The sequence below is a fragment of the Scyliorhinus canicula genome, chromosome 6 (assembly GCF_902713615.1).
Source record: "Scyliorhinus canicula chromosome 6, sScyCan1.1, whole genome shotgun sequence".
In the NCBI taxonomy this organism is placed as follows: Eukaryota; Metazoa; Chordata; class Chondrichthyes; order Carcharhiniformes; family Scyliorhinidae; genus Scyliorhinus; species Scyliorhinus canicula.
This window is the reverse complement of record NC_052151.1, coordinates 52,716,828-52,735,443: the sequence shown is the minus strand read 5'-3', so window position 1 is coordinate 52,735,443 and position 18,616 is coordinate 52,716,828. Positions and strand designations below refer to the sequence as shown.

Below are 18,616 nucleotides of genomic sequence, written 5' to 3'. Positions count from 1 at the left end.
CTCACGCCAGCGTGGGAACGGTGACGTTTTATGCCCAGAAATCCGGCGCAAAATGGCCACCGATCCTCCATTTGGCTAAGGGCTAACATACAGGCAGCATAGAGCACCCGCTCTCGCTGCCGATATGACCCAATGAATTTCCAGGTCCGTGGCCTGCAGCGGCCGCGCCGTGCAACATAGCGCCAGCCTCGCGCAGACCCGGCCCGCAAAATAGTGCCCCCCCCCCCCCCTTTGGCCAGCTCACAAGCCCCGGACCACCCCCCAACAGTGCCCCCAGCCCCTGACAGAGTCCCACCCTGCCCGCAGAATGGCCTTCCCCCGACTGTGGCGGTGCTGGACTCAGTCCCAGCTTGAACCTAGTGCCAGGGGTCGTATAGGTGTTTCCCTCCTCCCCCAGGGCATCCACCTGGGCACCCTCTAGCCCCAGTTGACGCATCAGCTGTATGGGCATGCTCCACACAACCAATGCCATCTTTTTAGCTGGGATAAGTGTGTGTGGGGAGTGTAATATGTATGTTGTTAGCCTCCCGACTGTGAATCATGGACCCGGCATGAAAGATCATTGACCTGAAACATAACTTTGTTTGCCTTTCCACAGATGCTGTCTGACCTGATGAGTAATTCCGGCAGTTTTTATTTTATTTAAGAATAGTTTTATTTTAACAAAAAAGCTCCAACATCTTTAAATATTTCTGAAGGAGATAACTTAAAAAGAAAACCCTTTTACAATACTTTAAATCTTTCTGGCTGCCAGCAATTAACGCACCACAAGCAAATCCAACACTTAGAATTTACAGTGCAGAAGGAGGCCATTCGGCCAATCGAGTCTGCACTGGCCCTTGTAAAGAGCACCCTACTTAAGCCCCCATCTCCACCCTATCCCCGTGACGCAGTAACCCCACCTAACCTATATGAACGGGTGGGGAACAGAGGGAAGTAGATCCTTGGAAAATAGGCGACAGGTTTAAATAAAGGATCTGGATTGGCGCAGGCTGGGAGGGCCAAAGGGCCTGTTCCTGTGCTGTAATTTTCTTTGTTCTTTGTTCTTTGAACCTTTTTCACCTGGACACTCGGGACAATTTAGCATGGCCAATCCACCTAACCTGCACATCTTTGGACTGTGGGAGGAAACCGGAGCACCCGGAGGAAACCCACGCAGACACGGGGAGGACGTGCAGACCCCGCGCAGACAGTGACCCAAGCCGTGAATCGAACCTAGGACCCTCGAGCTGTGAAGCAACAGTGCTACCCGCTGTACACTGCCATCCCAAACTTCTCCTTATTTTGATTCCACATAGCAAAAGTTATGTGTCCAACTTCAGTATTTTAATTTTTCTCAGGAACTAATTTTTTATTGCGTTATTTTGGATAGTACAGCAGCTAATCGTAGAGAAATAGATTGAAACGGTTACAAGGTTTAAAAAAGCACGCTCACCATTTATTCTTACTTAGCCTGCAGCAATGCAAGTATATATGGTTTCCTGTTACTTATAATGCAGTCTTTCATATATAAAAACATTGTGGTACTCACCTGTGTAATAACATATTTATTTTATAGACTTTGTTCTGATGAACTGAACTCAGTGGTTTTAAACTTTATGACAGAGAAAACTGGCTTTGGGCTGACAGAGATTATTAACACATTGATCACTAACAGGCCATCCCCCAGCATGGCAACTTATTATTTGTTACTGAAAAAATTGGCACGATGCCAAAAAGGAGTAAAAAACAAGAAGGTACAAAATATTGGTTGATCTATATTTTGGAATTCTTTGCAACATTTTGATCTGTTCTCCTTTATTGAAAAACAGCATTTATTTATTCCAATCTGGTTGTCATTTATTGCCAACATTCTTTCATTCTTTGCTTTATTGCATAGAAAAATGAGTCAATCGAGTGGAATTTATCATTTAAAACTCTGTGGATTGATCAGGCAGAAAGCAACATCTCTAACAAGAGGCCAACTCAACAGGTACATTGATGTTAGCCACCTCTTAATTTTACAGGGATCACTTTTGCTTGTTGTGGTTGAGGAATGCCAGTTCTGTGGATTGAATATACTGACGCACTATAGCCACTCGGTGTCAACACCAAGCTAGTAAGGCCTGTTTTTAACTCTGGGCTAGTTTCGAGACGGATGAGTAGCAGTAAGAGTGGTGTGTTATCACCAGGACCTCCTCTAAATCTCATCACCCACTCAGGTAGGATGTCAATGGGGTGTGAACTCAGTGGTAGGGTGATTTACTGGGGACCCAGGTTTGAATCCCACCATGGCAGATGGTGAAATTTGAATTCAATAAAAATCTGGAGTTAGAAGGGCCTAATGACTGCCATGAAACTATTGTCAATTGTTGTAAAAACCTGCCTGGTTCACTAATGTCCCTCAGGGAGGGAAATCTGCTGTGTTACACTGCCATCCCAAACTTCTATTCTTAAAGTGTTGTTCTTTGACCTCTGGCTTATTTTGATTCCACATAAAAAAGTTATAAGTGTCCAACTTCAGTATTTTAATTTTTCTCAGGAACTGGTCTGGCCTATGTGTGACTCCAGACCCACAGCATTGTGGTTGACTCTTCCTACCATCTGAAATGGTCTAGTTAAAGAGAAATTAGGGATGGGCAATAAATGTTTACCTACCCAATGAGGCCCACATCCCACGAATGAATAAATAAAAAGTGACAAAAAACTACTTGACCCGGGAACTGCCTGCCATGACCAGGTGGGGGCCAGGATCAGCTGCGGGAATCAGGAATGGAAGTGGGCATTTCTGGTGGCCCGCCAAGGCCAGTTTAAAGAACAGGAGTTTTTTCAGCCTCTTCTGGCCCCAATCCTTGAGTAACTGGATGGGTTGGTGGGACCTCATTGCGGCCCCCTGCACAGGTTGCCAAATTAAAATTACAGTTACATCCCATTGGGGCACAAAATATCTATCTAAAAAAAGTAGTTTGCCAGCTTCAGACAGGTATTCAGTTGGGCAAGTTAAAGTCAAGAACCGTAACCCCTAGTGGTTCCAGTGTAAGTAGGTACCACGGCAATTTAAACTCTCCACCTGCCCCGGAGAAGTAAGCAGCAAGGATAAAAATTGTGACCATTATGAAAAATTCAGAAATTTTCTTAACCATGACCTACGAAAAGCACGACAGCTGTGTAGCATTGATCTACCAATTGTGTTCTGATGGAATGAACAAGACGAATAATTTTGAATAATAGGTGCTTTGGGTGAGAACTAGAATGATTGAACACATTCCATTTTGGATCCTTTACATAAATTGAATCAAGATCTGCAATATTAGTGCATATAAAGTTTATGATGTAATATTAGAGTATTTGGCATAGCAAGAGTTAATGTGGGACTGGGAAACAGTACCTCTACAGTGTGATGTAAAGAGACCTATGACCTGAAACTAGAGTCAGATGTGGACTGGACGGAGAAATGTGTAGAAGTAAGCATGGAGTTAGCTCATAGCTTGGGCTATACCCTGTGTATTTGTACATAGTTATGTGTTGTCAATAAACACAATGTTCAACCATAGAAGATTCATATTCTCTTCGTAAGACCTACTGAACAGACAACAAATGATATGTCATCTTCACTGCCATTTGTTGACTCATTTGGGTTATGGTCAATGCAGTCAATCCGCATCCAATAAATATCAAAAAGGTGAATTTATCGATGAAGGTATCCAAATGATGGAATAATGATAACCCTAACAAGGCCTAAGAATTTGCAAGAATCTTATTTGTTTTTCTACTTCTCGGCTGAGTCTCCTCAGGCCAAAACTTGACATCCTTCAGATTATACATTTTTTCTGGGGTTTCCACAGGTCTTCCACTGAAGTTAAGAAGGGTGCGTAGAAAAATCCCCTTGGAATTTTCCCAGCTTTTCTCCCCTTCCAAGATATAAATAATGAATTCACTATAAATACATAGATACATAGAATATAGGAGCAGGTGGAGGCTTTTTGGCCCTTCGAGCCTGCTCCACCATTCATCACGATCATGGCTGATCATCCAACTTAATAGCCTAATCCTGCTTTCTCCCCATAGCCTTTGATTCCATTCTCCCCAAGTGCTATATCCAGCCACCTCTTGAATATATTCAAAGTTTTAGCATCAACTATTTCCTGTGGTAATGAATTCCACAGGCTCACCACTCTTTGTGTGAAGAAATGTCTCCTTACCTCTGTCCGAAATGGTTTCCCCTGAATCCTCAGACTGTGACCCCTGGCTCTGGACACACCCATCATTGGTAACATCTTCCCTGCAACTACCCTGTATAGCCCTGTTAGAATTTTATAAGTCTCTATGAGATCCCCCCCTCATTCTTTTGAACTCCAGCAAGACTAATCCCAACCTAGTCAATCTCTCCTCATATGACAGTCCCGCCATCCCTGGAATCAGTCTGGTAAACCTTCACTGTACTCCCTCGAGAGCAACAACATCCTTACTCAGTGAAGGAGACCAAAACTGCACACAATAATCCAAGTGTGGCCGCACCAAGGCCCTGTACGACTGCAGCAACACATCCCTGCTTCTATACTCGAAACCTCTTGCAATGAAGGCCAACATACCATTATCGTTCTTTACCGCCTGCTGCACCTGCATGCTTACCTTCAGCGAATGGTGCACAAGGACACCCAGGTCCCGCTGCACACTCCCATCTCCCAATTTACAACATTTCAGGTAGTAATCTGCCTTCCTGTTTTTGCTTCCAAAATGAATAACCCCACACGTATCCAAATTATACTGCATCTGCCATTGGTTTGCCCACTCACCGAACCTGTCCAGATCTTGCTGTAGGATCCCTGCATCCTCGTCACAACTCACCCCCCATCTAATTTGGTATCATCTGCAAACTTTGAGATGTTACATTTGTTCCCTCATCCAAATCATTAATATATATTGTGAATAGCTGGGGTCCCAGCACCGATCCCAGTTGTACCCCACTAGTTACTGCCTGCCAATTTGAAAAGGACCCATTAATACCGGTAGTACAGGCAGACCAAGGAGCCGAGATGATGACCTGATGTGGGGAGTGATGAGACCATCAATTCACAAGACACGTGATTGGAAGTGAACAGTGGTTTTAATAGTCTTACAACTGAGCCTGCCTGCAACGAGATGAACTGGCAGCAGGCTCACGACTGCAGAGCTTTATACTTCTGTTTAGTGGGAGGAGCCATGGGCGGAGCCAAGGGTGGAGCCCAGTACAAATTCCTCATCTCCCCCTATGGGCAGAGCCGTGCAACGGCTCATATACAGAGCCCACAAGGACACAATACATATAATACAACACAGTGTGAATTACTAGGTTTATAATTCACCACATTCATCCCCTGTAAAAAAAATCAAGTCCGGCGGGGGTGATGGGTCTACAAATTGAGCCGGTCCGGCGGCCGATTCGTCCTTTGGGATCGGCGGAGCACTAGGGTTGCAGCCTCTTCGGGTGGCTGGGTGGGGGCGGTCGGCGAGTGTACAATAGTGGACTCCGGGGGTGATTCGGTCCAAGCTTCGTACCCGAATGGTTTGACGGGTGGCGGGGAGTGCCGGAAACCCATAGGCGCGGAGCACGGGCAGTGAACCTGTAGGTGCGGGGGCGCAGGGCGCGGTGGGTGGGGTGGGGTGTAGTGTGAGGGGTACCTCGGCGGTAGTGGTGGTGGAGTTGGATCCTTCAGGTGCCAGGTCCCGGAGGGAAACAGTGTCCTGACGGCAGTCAGGGTTTTCGATGAAAGCGTATTGGGGGTTCAAGTGCAGTAGGAGCACTCTTTCTACGAGTGGGTCAGTTTTGTGTGCCCGGACGTGCTTCCAGAGCAGAACCGGACCCGGTATCTTCAACCGTGCTGGGAGCGAAACCCCCGTGATAGTGCCCCTAGAAAGAACAAATAGCCGTTCGTGAGGGTCTGGTTGGTGGCTGTTCATAGGAGGGACCTAATAGCATGGAGCGCATCGGGGAGGACCTCCTGCCAATGGGAGGTCGGGAGATTCCTGGACCGGAGGGTCAGTAGGACGGTCTTCCAGACCGTCACGTTCTCCCTCTCCACCTGCCCATTCCCCCCGGGGTTGTAGCTGGTAGTCCTGCTCGAGGCGATGCCCTTGTCGAGCAGGTACTGACGCAGCTCGTCACTCATAAAGGAGCTGGGGAACCCGAACAGGGTGAAGATACTGTGCAGAGCTCTGATGACTGTGTGGGAGGTCATATCGGGGCACGGGATAGCAAAGGGGAAGCGGGAGAACTCGTCGATGAAGTTCAGGAAGTACACATTTCGATTGGTCGAGGGGAGTGGCCCTTTGAAATCGATGCTCAGGCGTTCAAAGGGCCGGGATGCCTTTACCAGGTGGGCCTTGTCTGGCCTATAGAAGTGCGGTTTGCACTCCGCGCTGATTGGGCAATCCCTGGTGATGGCTTTTACCTCCTCGGTGGAGAAAGGCAGATTTCGGGCTTTGATGCAGTGGGCGAGCCGGGTGACCCCCGGGTGGCAGAGGTAATTGTGGATAGCTTTCAGGCGGTCGTCTTGCGCGCTGGCGCACGTGCCGCGGGACAGGGCATCTGGGGGCTCGTTGAGCTTCCCCTGTCGATACATAATATCATACTTGTAGGTGGAGAGTTCGATCCTCCACCGCAGGATTTTATCATTTTTAATTTTGCCCCTTTGTGAGTTGTCAAACATGAAGGCAACCGATCTTTGGTCGGTGATGAGGGTGAACCACCTACCTGCGAGGTAGTGCCTCCAGTGATGTATAGCTTCCACGATGGCTTGTGCTTCCTTTTCGACTGAGGAGTGTCGAAGTTCCGAAGTGGAGAGGGTTCGGGAGAAAAAGGCGACTGCTGCAGGTCGCGTTGCGGGCCGGGCAGTGCCGCCATGGGTGTTGGGGCTGCCCACAAAAATGGCACGCTGGAGCTGCGTAGTATGTGGGTGGCCGCGCAGTGCAGGCCTGGGGCAGTCGCTGATCGGGGGCCCATGATGGGGTTGCTTGGTCCACAGGGAACGAGGTGAGGCTGCGGAACGAGACCTCCATGGTTGTAGCTAACTCTACAGTGTCCTCCAAGCTCTGGGCTCCTTTCTCAAGCAACCGCTAGCGCACATAGTTGGACCTGAGCCCTGCCACGTATACATCTCGGACAGCGAGCTCCATATGTTGGGCGGCTGATACAGCTTGATAATTGCAGTCCCGAGCTAAAGCTTTTAAATCGCGCAGGAATTCGTCCAGCGACTCCACAGGGCGCTGGCGGCGGATCGTAAAAATGTGGCGCGCGTAGACCTCGTTGATGGGCCTCACGTACATTCGATCGAGCATGGCCAGGGCCTCTGTATACGAGGTAGTACTGTTAAGTTGAGTAGAGATACGGTGGCTCATCCTTGCGTGCAGTAGGCTAAGTTTCTGCTCCTCCGTAGTTTCTGAAGTGCTTAATTCAGCCAGGTAGTCCTTGAAACATCTGAGCCAGTGTAGAAAGATTTATTTCGCCTCTGCAGCCTGCGGGTCGAGTTCCTGGCGGTCAGGTTTGAGGGCTGATTCCATAGTAGTTTTCTTCAAGTTTCCTAAGACTATTAAATTGATGAGACCATCAATTCACAAGACACGTGATTTAATAGTCTTACAACTGAGCCTGCCTGCAACGAGATGAACTGGCAGCAGGCTCACGACTGCAGAGCTTTATACTTCTGTTTAGTGGGAGGAGCCATGGGCGGAGCCAAGGGTGGAGCCCAGTACAAATTCCTCATCTCCCCCTATGGGCAGAGCCGTGCAACGGCTCATATACAGAGCCCACAAGGACACAATACATATAATACAACACAGTGTGAATTACTAGGTTTATAATTCACCACAGGGAGTGCATCCAATGGGCCAAGGTGTTCTTTCCAGCAAGAACCTACAGATTGTCTCATACAAATGCTGCATGATGTTTTTTTCTAATTCACAGAAAGAAAATGCAACTGTAAAGCAAAGCAAACAGGCAGAAGCAAGAACACCAGACCAAAATCTCCCATCAGCATCACATGGCACTAAGATAACTGTCGAACACGCACATCAGGAGAATGGAAAGAACTTAGAGACAAGTGACCAACTGCAAACGTACGTGCCTGCAATGAAAGAATTAGTTAAAGAAGAAGAGATTGCAATTTCTCTAGAAAATCAGGACTACTGCTTCCCAGAAGGTACAAATGGAATTTGGTTTATAATGAGCACTGTTTTGTTGTCAAAGGAGATGGAAGTTTTAATAACATGTGAGTTTGAGGTGATCCACTGAGCCAAAGCTGATGTATTGCAGAAGAGCTAGCTGACTTGGTTATTTAAGTTAATTAGTGATTATATAAGTTTTTTTTTTTTGTTTTTTTTTTAAATAATTTTTATTGAAATTTTTCGATACAAACATTTACCCCTACTACATTTAAAATTATAACACAACAAATCCCCCCTGGAAAATCCTCCCCACGCCCTCCCCCGCGCGCACCCCCCCACCCTCCCCCCCCCCCCCCCCCCCCCCCCGCGCTACCAGTCTAGCAACCAAACCGTTTTTCCCTCTCTGCCGATGGCCTCGGGCAGTCATTGCCCGCGACCCCCCGCTGACGTGCTCCCTTCGTTGCTATCCCCCCCCCCCCCCTTTCTCCCCGGGTTGCTGCTGTTTCGGCCTCCAGTTCCTATCTCTGATCCAGAAAGTCAAGGAAGGGCTGCCACCGCCGGAAGAACCCCTGTACCGACCCTCTCAGGGCGAATTTGATTCTTTCCAATTGGATGAAGCTTGCCATGTCGTTTAACCAGGTGTTAACACTTGGTGGCCTTGTGTCCCTCCACTGAATCAAGATCCTTCTCCGAGCTACCAAGGACGCAAAGGCCAATATTCCGGCCTCCCCTGCCTCCTGTACTCCTGGCTCCACCCCAACCCCAAAAATCGCTAGCCCCCACCCTGGTTTGACCCTGGTTCCCACCACTCTCGATACCGTCCCCGCCACCCCCTCCCAGAACTCTTCCAGTGCCGGGCACATCCAGAACATATGTACATGGTTCGCAGGGCTTCCCGAACACCTAACACACCTGTCCTCACCCCCGAAGAACCGACTCATCCTAGTCCCCATCATATGGGCTCTGTGCAGCACCTTAAACTGGATGAGGCCCAACCTTGCGCACGACGACGACGAATTGACCCTCTCTAAGGCATCCGCCCATGTCCCATCTTCTATCTGCTCTCCCAGCTCCGCTTCCCACTTGTCTTTCAGCTCCTCTATCGATACCTCCTCCACCTCCTGCATTATTTTGTAGATGTCCGAGACCTTCCCTTCTCCGACCCAGACCCCTGACAGCACCCTATCACTCACCCCTCTATCGGGAAGCAAGGGAAATCCTTCCACCTGTCGTCTGGCAAATGCCTTCACCTGCAGGTATCTAAACGTGTTCCCCGGGGGGAGCTCAAATTTCTCCTCCAGCTCTCCCAGGCTCGCAAACCTCCCCTCTATGAACATGTCCCTCAGTTGCCTGATGCCCGCCCTGTGCCAGCTCTGGAATCCCCCGCCAGTGTTCCCCGGGACAAATCTGTGGTTCCCTCTCAGTGGCGCCGCCATCAGACCCCCCACTTCCCCCCTGTGTCGCCTCCACTGCCCCCAGATTTTCAGGGTGGCCGCCACTACCGGACTCGTGGTATACCTTGTGGGGGGGAGCGGCCATGGTGCCGTTACTAGCGCCCCCAGGCTTGTATTGCCGCAGGACGCCCTCTCCATACGTTTCCAAGCTGCCCCCTCCCCCTCCATCACCCACTTGCGCACCATCGATGCGTTCGCCGCCCAGTAGTATCCGGAAAGATTGGGTAGCGCTAATCCTCCCCTGTCCCTACTCCGTTCCAAGAAAATCCTTCTCACTCTAGGGGTGCCATGCGCCCACACATAGCCCATAATGCTGCTAGTTACCTTCTTGAAGAAGGCCCTGGGGAGAAAGATGGGCAAGCACTGAAACAGAAACAAGAACCTCGGGAGGACCGTCATTTTGACTGACTGCACCCTCCCTGCTAGCGACAGCGGTACCATGTCCCACCTCTTGAACTCCTCCTCCATCTGCTCCACCAGCCTTGAAAAGTTCAGCTTGTGGAGGGTCCCCCAGTTCCTTGCCACCTCCACCCCCAAGTACCTGAAGCTCTTTACTGCTCTCTTAAAGGGGAGCCGCCCAATTCCCTCCCCCTGATCTCCCGGGTGTATCACAAAGACCTCACTTTTACCCACATTTAATTTATATCCCGAAAAGTCCCCAAACTCCGCTAGTATTTCCATTACCTCCGGCATTCCCCCTTCCGGGTCCGCCACATATAACAACAAACCATCCGCATAGAGTGATACCCGATGTTCCTCCCCTCCCCTTGTCAGTCCTCTCCACCCCCCTGAACCCCTCAGTGCCATCGCCAACGGTTCGATCGCTAATGCAAATAGTAAGGGGGATAGGGGGCATCCCTGCCTGGTACCTCGATGGAGCCCAAAATACTCTGACCTCCTCCCGTTTGTAACCACACTCGCCATCAGGGCCGAATACAGCAGCTTCACCCACTTGATAAATCCCTCCCCAAACCCAAACCGTTCCAGCGTCTCCCACAGGTATTCCCACTCCACCCTATCGAATGCCTTCTCCGCATCCAGTGCTACCACTATCTCAGCCTCCCCCTCCACTGCTGGCATCATAATCACATTCAACAGTCTCCGGACATTTGTGTTAAGTTGTCGTCCCTTTACGAACCCCGTCTGGTCCTCATGGATTACCCCTGGCACACAATCCTCTATTCTGGTTGCCAGGACCTTTGCCAACAGTTTGGCATCTACATTCAAGAGGGAGATAGGCCTGTAGGACCCGCACTGTACAGGGTCTTTGTCCCGCTTCAGGATCAAGGAGATCAGGGCCTGTGACATTGTCGGGGGCAGAACCCCCCCCTCTCGCGCCTCATTGAAGGCTCGCACCAGCACTGGACCCACCAAGTCCACATACTTCTTATAAAATTCCACCGGGAACCCATCCGGCCCCGGCGCCTTCCCCGCCTGCATCTGGCCTATCCCTTTAACTAGCTCCTGCAGCTCTATCGGCGCCCCCAGCCCCTCCACCCGTTCCTCCTGGACCTTTGGGAACCTCAATCTATCGAGGAAGTTCTCCATTCCCCCCCTCCTCCTGGGCGGCTCAGACCGGTACAATTCCCTGTAGAAATCCCTGAAGACCCCGTTCACCTCTTGCCCCTTCTGCACTACGTTCCCTCCCTTCTCTCTCACTCCCCCAATCTCTCTGGCTGCATCTCGCTTGCGCAGCTGGTGTGCTAGCATCCTGCTCGCCTTTTCCCCGTACTCATAGACCGCGCCCTGTGCCCTTCTCCATTGCGTCTCCGCCTTCCTAGTGGTCAGTAGGTCAAACTGGGCCTGCAAACTGCGCCGCTCCCTCAACAGCCCCTCCTCTGGTGTCTCCGCATATCTCCTGTCCACTTCTATAAGTTCCCCCACCAGTCTCTCCCTCTCCTGCCTCTCCTTCCTTTCTCTGTGTGCCCTTATGGAGATCAGCTCTCCTCTGATCACTGCTTTCAGGGCCTCCCAGACTACCCCCACCTTCACCTCGCCCGTGTCGTTCGTGCCCAGATATCTCTCAATGCCCTTCCGGACCCTTCCGCACACCTCATCGTCCGCCAGCAGCCCCACATCCAGGCGCCACAACGGGCGCTGGTCCCATGCTTCCCCCAGTTCTACCTCTACCCAGTGTGGTGCATGGTCCGAAATCGCAATGGCCGAGTACTCCGTGTCCTGCACTCTCGAAATCAGCCCCCTGCTCAGTACAAAAAAGTCTATTCTGGAGTACACCCTGTGGACGTGGGAGAAAAAAGAATACTCCCTCGCCCTTGGCCTGCCAAATCTCCAAGGGTCTACCCCCCCCATCTGCTCCATGAACCCCCTTAGCACCTCTGCCGCTGCCGGCCTCCTATTCGTCCTGGAACTCGATCTGTCCAGCCCAGGGTCGAGCACTGTATTGAAGTCCCCCCCCATGATCAGGCCCCCTGCCTCCAGACCCGGAATGAGGCCCAACAGGCGCCTCATAAAACCCGCGTCATCCCAATTCGGGGCATACACATTCACCAGCACCACATTCTCTCCCTGCAGCCTACCCTTCACCATCACGTACCTACCCTCCTTATCTGCTACCACCTGCGCCGCCACGAACGACACCCTCTTTCCCACCAAAATCGCCACCCCCCGGTTCTTTGCGTCCAAGCCTGAGTGGAACACCTGTCCCACCCACCCCCTTCTCAGGCGTACCTGGTCTACTACTCTCAAGTGAGTCTCCTGCAACATTGCCACATCCACCTGCAGTCCCTTTAGGTGTGAAAAAACCCTTGCTCTCTTGACCGGCCCATTCAGCCCCCTCACGTTCCAAGTAATCAACCGGGTCGCGGAGCGACCTGTCCCTTTCCCCTGTCTATTAGCCATGTCCTGTCCCCTGTTCGCCCCGGGTCGACCCTCCCCTTCTGACCCGTTCCCCATGGCGATGGCCCCCCCCCCCTCTCTCCTCCCGTTCTTCCCTTCCCGTCCTCGGCCTTTCCAGCAGCAACCCGGTATCCCCCCCCAACCCCCCTCCCCCCCCCCCCCCCCCCCTGGCTAGGACCCCTCCTAGCCGCGGTGTATCCACCATCGTACTCCCGAGAGTCAGCTGATTTTCGCTGACCCGGCTGCCCCTGCCACACTCCGACTCCTCCCGATGTGGGGGGGGGAGGGGCCTCCCCCCCCCTTGCCATCCCTCTCTGACCCCGCTTCAGCGCGGGAAAAGCCGCCATTGCTGGCCACACCCCACTCTTCTCTCCTCCCCCTTCCTCCGTCCCGCGCGCGGGAAACAGGGGAAAGCCCGCGCTTTCGCCCGGCCACACCCTACCCCGCCATCTTCAATTCCACCCCCGTCCCCATCCAAGCCCATAAAAAAGCCCCCTTAAAACGAGAGGAAGAAAAAAGAGAAAAAGAAAACCCGCATAACCAACTTGCACCCCCCCCGTCCCGCCTCCCCAACTTAACAATATAACAATATAAATAACAAATCTCAAATAAATACATAAATACATAACTATGCCTGCATAACTAAATAACTACCCAATAATAACGTATTTAACCATCACCCTCCATCGAACAGAACAGTAACCATAACCCTTAAAGAACAGATCAAAAAAACAGTAAAAAAGCCCCCCCTACAACAACAATAATTAAGGGAAGTTGGCAACGGGAAGAGACACACAAAAAGGAACAAAGAAACCCCCCATAACACAAGTTTCAAAGAAACCAAACGATCCATCAACTTTAACCAAGTTCCGACCTGGCCTAAGAAAGACATGGGCCACTTGATCAGTCAAGGGTACTCGGGCGGCCTCGACCGCCGGCGTTCCCAAGTTCTAGTTCAGGTCCAGCTTTTCCTCCCGAACAAAAGTCCATGCCTCCTCTGGGGTCTCAAAGTAATGGTGCTGGTCCTTGTAGGTGACCCACAAGCGCGCTGGCTGCAGCATTCCGAACTTGATCCTCTTTGCGTGCAGCACCGCCTTCGTCCGGTTAAACCGGGCCCGCCGCTTTGCCACCTCCGCACTCCAGTCCTGATATATCCGCACCGTCGAATTCTCCCATTTGCTGCTTTTCTCCCTCTTGGCCCACCTCAGCACTTTCTCCCGATCACAGAAACGCTGGAATCGCACCAGCACCGCCCTCGGGGGCTCGTTCGCCCTAGGCCGCCTAGCCATGACCCGATATGCTTCTTCCAGCTCCAGAGGCGATGGACCGGCCCCCTCTCCCATCAGGGAGCTCAGCATCTCCGCTACATATTTCGGGAGATCAGGTCCCTCCAGGCCTTCTGCTAGGCCCAGGATCCTCAAGTTCTTCCGCCTCATTCGAGTGTCCAGCTCCTCAAAGCGGCTCTGCCATTTCAGGTGGAGTGCCTCGTGCACCTCCACCTTTCCCACGAGGACCGTGGCCTCCTCCTCCCTTGCAGTCATCTCCTGCTGCAGCTCTCTTATCGACGCCTCTTGGGTCGCCTGGGCCCCCATCAGCCTTGTGGTCGTCGCGTTCATAGACTCTAAGAGTTCCACTTTCAGCTCCGTAAAATACCGGAGGAGAGCGGCCTGCTGCTCCTCCGCCCATTTTCTCCAATCTTCTAGTGCGCCACCGGCCGCCATTTTGGTCCTCTTCCCCCGCTTTTTTCGGGGAGCTGCTGCCGCTTTTTTTGTCGCCCCACTCCGAGTACCGACCATAAAGTTGGTCTCACTCTCCTCAGGGAGCCTTCCCCCACCGGGATTCGTCTTTACAGTACCGTCGGGGCCCTCCAATCGGCCCTTAAACACCTTTGTCGCAGGAGCTGCCAAATGTGCGACTTAGCTGGTCATAGCCGCAACCGGAAGAGTGATTATATAAGTTAAGGAGACAAAACCAGTGAAGCTTAGCTTCGGAACAGCTTTTATCACCGGCATGAATGATCTGTCAGATTATTTAAAATTGGCGCAATGGGTTTTGCTAAGTGAGACTGATCTAATGAACTGGATATTTACGTTTCCACAATTTACTTTATAATATGATGTAAAAGTGTATTACTGTATGTGTTATGTGTTACAAAATTCATAGTGGAAACAGCTGTGTTTTATACATATAATGGGCTGCACTGCAGACAGGTTTGAAGCCAAGGGATACATAAAATCCAGCAGGTGGTCTTCCTGCTGCCTAGTCTCCTACATCCGACCTGTCTGAAATTTTACAGGGTTAGGGGAACTGCCAGGTGACTTGTTCCCCCCCACCCCTCCCCCCCCACCCCCTTTCTCCTATTAAGGCCATTTAAGGGCCTCACATCACTGGTTTCATTATTTTACCTGCGGTATGATGAGACCCATACAATATGGAAAGACCAGCAGCTTTAGCTGTGTGGATTGGCATCATGCAAGGATGGGAAGTGTCCTCCTTTGTGCTTCCCATGAGCAAGGCACGTTCCGAAAGATAATTAACCCATCCCCCTCCAGCATCTTAAATTGGCCCCCTACCACCTTCACCCTGCCCCAGCCCTCTGGCCAACACCCACTACTCTGGACTTACATCGGTACCTTGGCATAGTGGGAATGCCTGTAGTCCCAGCCATGACCAGTTCTCCTATTTGCACTGCTGGGAACACAGAGCTGCAGCAACCCTATTGGCCAGCAGCTCTCTAAGGCAGACCTCTTCCAGCAATAGGGGTGGAAAACCTGCCTTAAAGAAAATTAAGGCGCTCTCAGCTTTAAATTGCTGAGAGGCAGCTATTAGGAACCACCCCAACTTGTCGCAGACCCAGGATCATAGAAGTACTTTTCACAATTCATAGTTCAGGTGGCATAGTCTACAAATGAGTATTAGTTACAATAATAAAACAAATTTGATTGTGATGGATATAATTGCATCAATTAAATATCCAATTATATTTAAGATTAACTGAGATTACGATCTTCAAACAAGAGATAAATCATGAGTACTTTTTAAATCATTGGCAGCCCTAATTGTAATCCAGCATATTTTAGTTATTTGCTTTTTGGAATTTTAAAGGCTGCTATTAAGGATCGCAAGGATTTACTTTGTTAAATTAATGCTAGTTATGGTTAGTAATTTTGCTTCTGTAAGAAAATATTAACTCTGTTTCATGTCACTTGTAGTTATGAACAAGTCAAGGGCCTGGAACAGGGATAATCCATTATTGATTAATTCCTCAAAACAGCTTTGTTATTATTTCAAATCTACAATGCTAAATTATGTATGCACAACAAACCATGTTATTGAGCTGAAAATTAAAATCTATAAATTGGTTTCGGGAACTATTAACACAATATTAAAATAATTCTGTGCATTTGCAGTTTCTAAATTTGCCAATAGGGAAGTGGTGCACCTCGGACCTCCCAAGTCTTCATCTAGAGGGACATCGGACAAAGCAAGCTCAGAATTTCAAGGTAAATCGGACATCACCCATGGGACAATTGGTGCTCAAAAACAAGGCCATGAAGAGCAAAAACAGGATGACCATTTACAACCCATAAGTCAACAGGAAATTGAAGGGAATCTCAAATTAACAACAGGCAGTCTTGGTAAAAAAACACCCAGATCTTTGCTGGAGAGCAAAGGGAAATACTGCAGAAGCCCAGCAGCCCATCATGAAACTAAATTTAAAGATCTTCTCCAAGCTATGGAAGACCAATCAGCAGCAGCAAATTGGAGGTATCAGGAGAAAGATGGGCGCAATTTTGTGCTTTCCCCCTTGCCAAAACTCAAGCAAAGTGTTTTCAAAGATAGCCTCGGTAAGAAAGCCAGTTGGGTAAGAGCACCTTGCCACGGAACAAATAGGTCATCACCTTTTTTGGTCAATGGTGGGAGACATACCCTTTTACCATCTTCTCGCCAGCAGACTTTGATGGTCAAGAGCTTGCGTCAATCCAAGGAGAAAACACAAGCTTCTCTCACCAGCAACATATTCAGAAGGGACTGCATTCACCTCAGGGCATCTCAGAGACCAACAGATTTAAATCTGCCAGTGTTGTCACCAGCATTTCAGTCAAAGGCTGACAAAAAGGGTGAAATACTAAGGCTAGACTTTGTGTAAACAATGTGACACAAATAATGGATAGGTATCTGCTGGAAGACTCTGATTGCTTACTATTCGTAGTGAAATCTTAAATGTGTTCTTTCTATATATCCCCAAAAATATCATATAAGGTAAATCTTCCCCAATTTTGTATAGAAGATAAAACGAACAAATAGATGACCTGACCAATAAACTAATAAACAAATAGCTTCTGATATCCATACAACAGAAACATTGTAACATGCAAATCAGCCATTTGTGGGCGATACAGTGACACTGGTTAGCACTGCTGCCTCATAGCAGCAGTGACTCCGTTTCAATTCAGACCTTGGGTTATTGTGTGGCGTCTGTACCTGTACCCCGTGCCTGCGTGGGTTTCCTCCAGGTGCTCCAGTTTCCTCAAGTCCAAAGATGTGCAGGTTATGTGGATTGGCCATGCTAAATTGCCCTTTAGTCAACGGTCAGGTGGGTTACAGGGATGGGATGGAAAGGGAGAGTGGGCCTGGGTAGGGTGCTCTTTTGGAAGATCAGTGTAGACTCGATGTGCTGAATTGCCTCCTCTGCACTGCAGGTATTCTATAATTCTATTCTATGTATTCAATGATTTGCTCAACCAGTCCTTACTGGAACTTTCACTTCCTGTGAGCAAATGGACCTGATCACATTTAATTGACCTGTTTCTATATCTCCTTGCCCACCTATCAAATATATTTTCAATTTTTTTCTCATTTATTCTTGGGGTGTCACCATCTCTGGTATGGAATTAATTTGCCTTCCTAACCTTCCCTTGACATAGTGGTGATGGACCTTCTTGAACAGGTACATTTGGTACATATGGTGAATGTGTTTCCGCATTTTATTTTAGGTGGTGAGTTGCGGAATTTTGACCCCACAATGAAGTCCCTCAGACAGAACGTATGATCAACATGTTTTGTATGGAAAGAGGAGTGTCTATTCTTACCATTGGAGTGCATATTCCAATTAATTAATTTGGCAGAAAGCCTTTGTTAGTTTAAAGTAAGGAAGGTTATTTATTCGCACACACCCTAAATTAATGCAACATCACAATGTTCCACAGAAGAGTGCTGTCAAGATATGTCCACTCCAGAGATAGGTCTCCTACCAAGGATAATTCAGTTAGAACTTTCTGGAAGGTTAATAGTCTACTGACCCCTTGACAGCCATCTTAACAGTTCATCTGTGCCCATTTTAAATAAATAAAGTGACAGTTCCAGAAGCTTTGATATGAACATAGTCCATGTTTAAAGTAAGAATATTGCATACTTTTACTGGGCATGACAGAAGGAATAGTGATGGTGCATGAGGGAACTTGGAGATGATGGTATTTTCATGCACGTACTGCCCTTGTCATCAAGGTTTACAATATTTCTGCCACAAACACTAACCTTGGAATTGAATTCCATAGTCTCATTGTAAGCTATGAAAATAATTTTCAAATTTTAAATCTCTATCCAATGTTGTATCTGTGGCCCCCTCATTCTAGACTACCTATTCTGCTTCTGTCCATTCTGCCTCATAATTATAAAGACTATTGATGGAACCATCAATTCAGCGAACACGTGTGGTTGGATCTGAACAGAGGCTTTAATACACTTACAACAGAGCCAGCCTGTTCGTCGTTGAACTCAAGATGAACTCGCAGGCTGGCTCTAAGGCACTGATCTTTATACATCGGTCCCAGGGGGAGGAGTCCTGGGCGGAGCCAACGGAGGAGCCCAGTACAAACTCTCGCGTACTCCCAGAACGACTCCCCCTGGTGGTCGGATAGTGCAACTGCACTTACAATGGTGGATAGTGAACATATATACACGGAGTTATATTGGCAACTGTATACAGCATTGATCTTTACAACGGATAGATAACGAACATATATACATGGAGTGATATTGGCAACTATATACAGTATAGTGTGAATCACATTCACCACAACTATTATATTGCCTCTTCATGAAAAGAACAATTTTTCAAGTTGCCCTAATATTTATATGTCTTCATACCTGGCAGCATCCTGTAAGTCTGCATTGTAACCTCT

The 18,616-nt window shown here is 49.1% G+C and overlaps 1 protein-coding gene across 1 annotated transcript in view; it reads left to right on the top strand.

Moving 5' to 3' along the window:
* Nucleotides 1-16,939, top strand: part of LOC119967144 (hormonally up-regulated neu tumor-associated kinase homolog A) — a 66,382-nt gene extending 49,443 nt beyond the window's left edge. The window contains exons 7-10 of the mRNA XM_038799289.1: nt 1,559-1,736; nt 1,880-1,972; nt 7,922-8,156; nt 15,842-16,939. Coding sequence (XP_038655217.1) covers nt 1,559-1,736; nt 1,880-1,972; nt 7,922-8,156; nt 15,842-16,581 — 1,246 coding nt within the window. The 3' untranslated portion in view covers nt 16,582-16,939. The remainder of the gene's footprint in view (nt 1-1,558; nt 1,737-1,879; nt 1,973-7,921; nt 8,157-15,841) is intronic.
* The last annotated feature ends 1,677 nt before the right edge of the window (nt 16,940-18,616 follow it).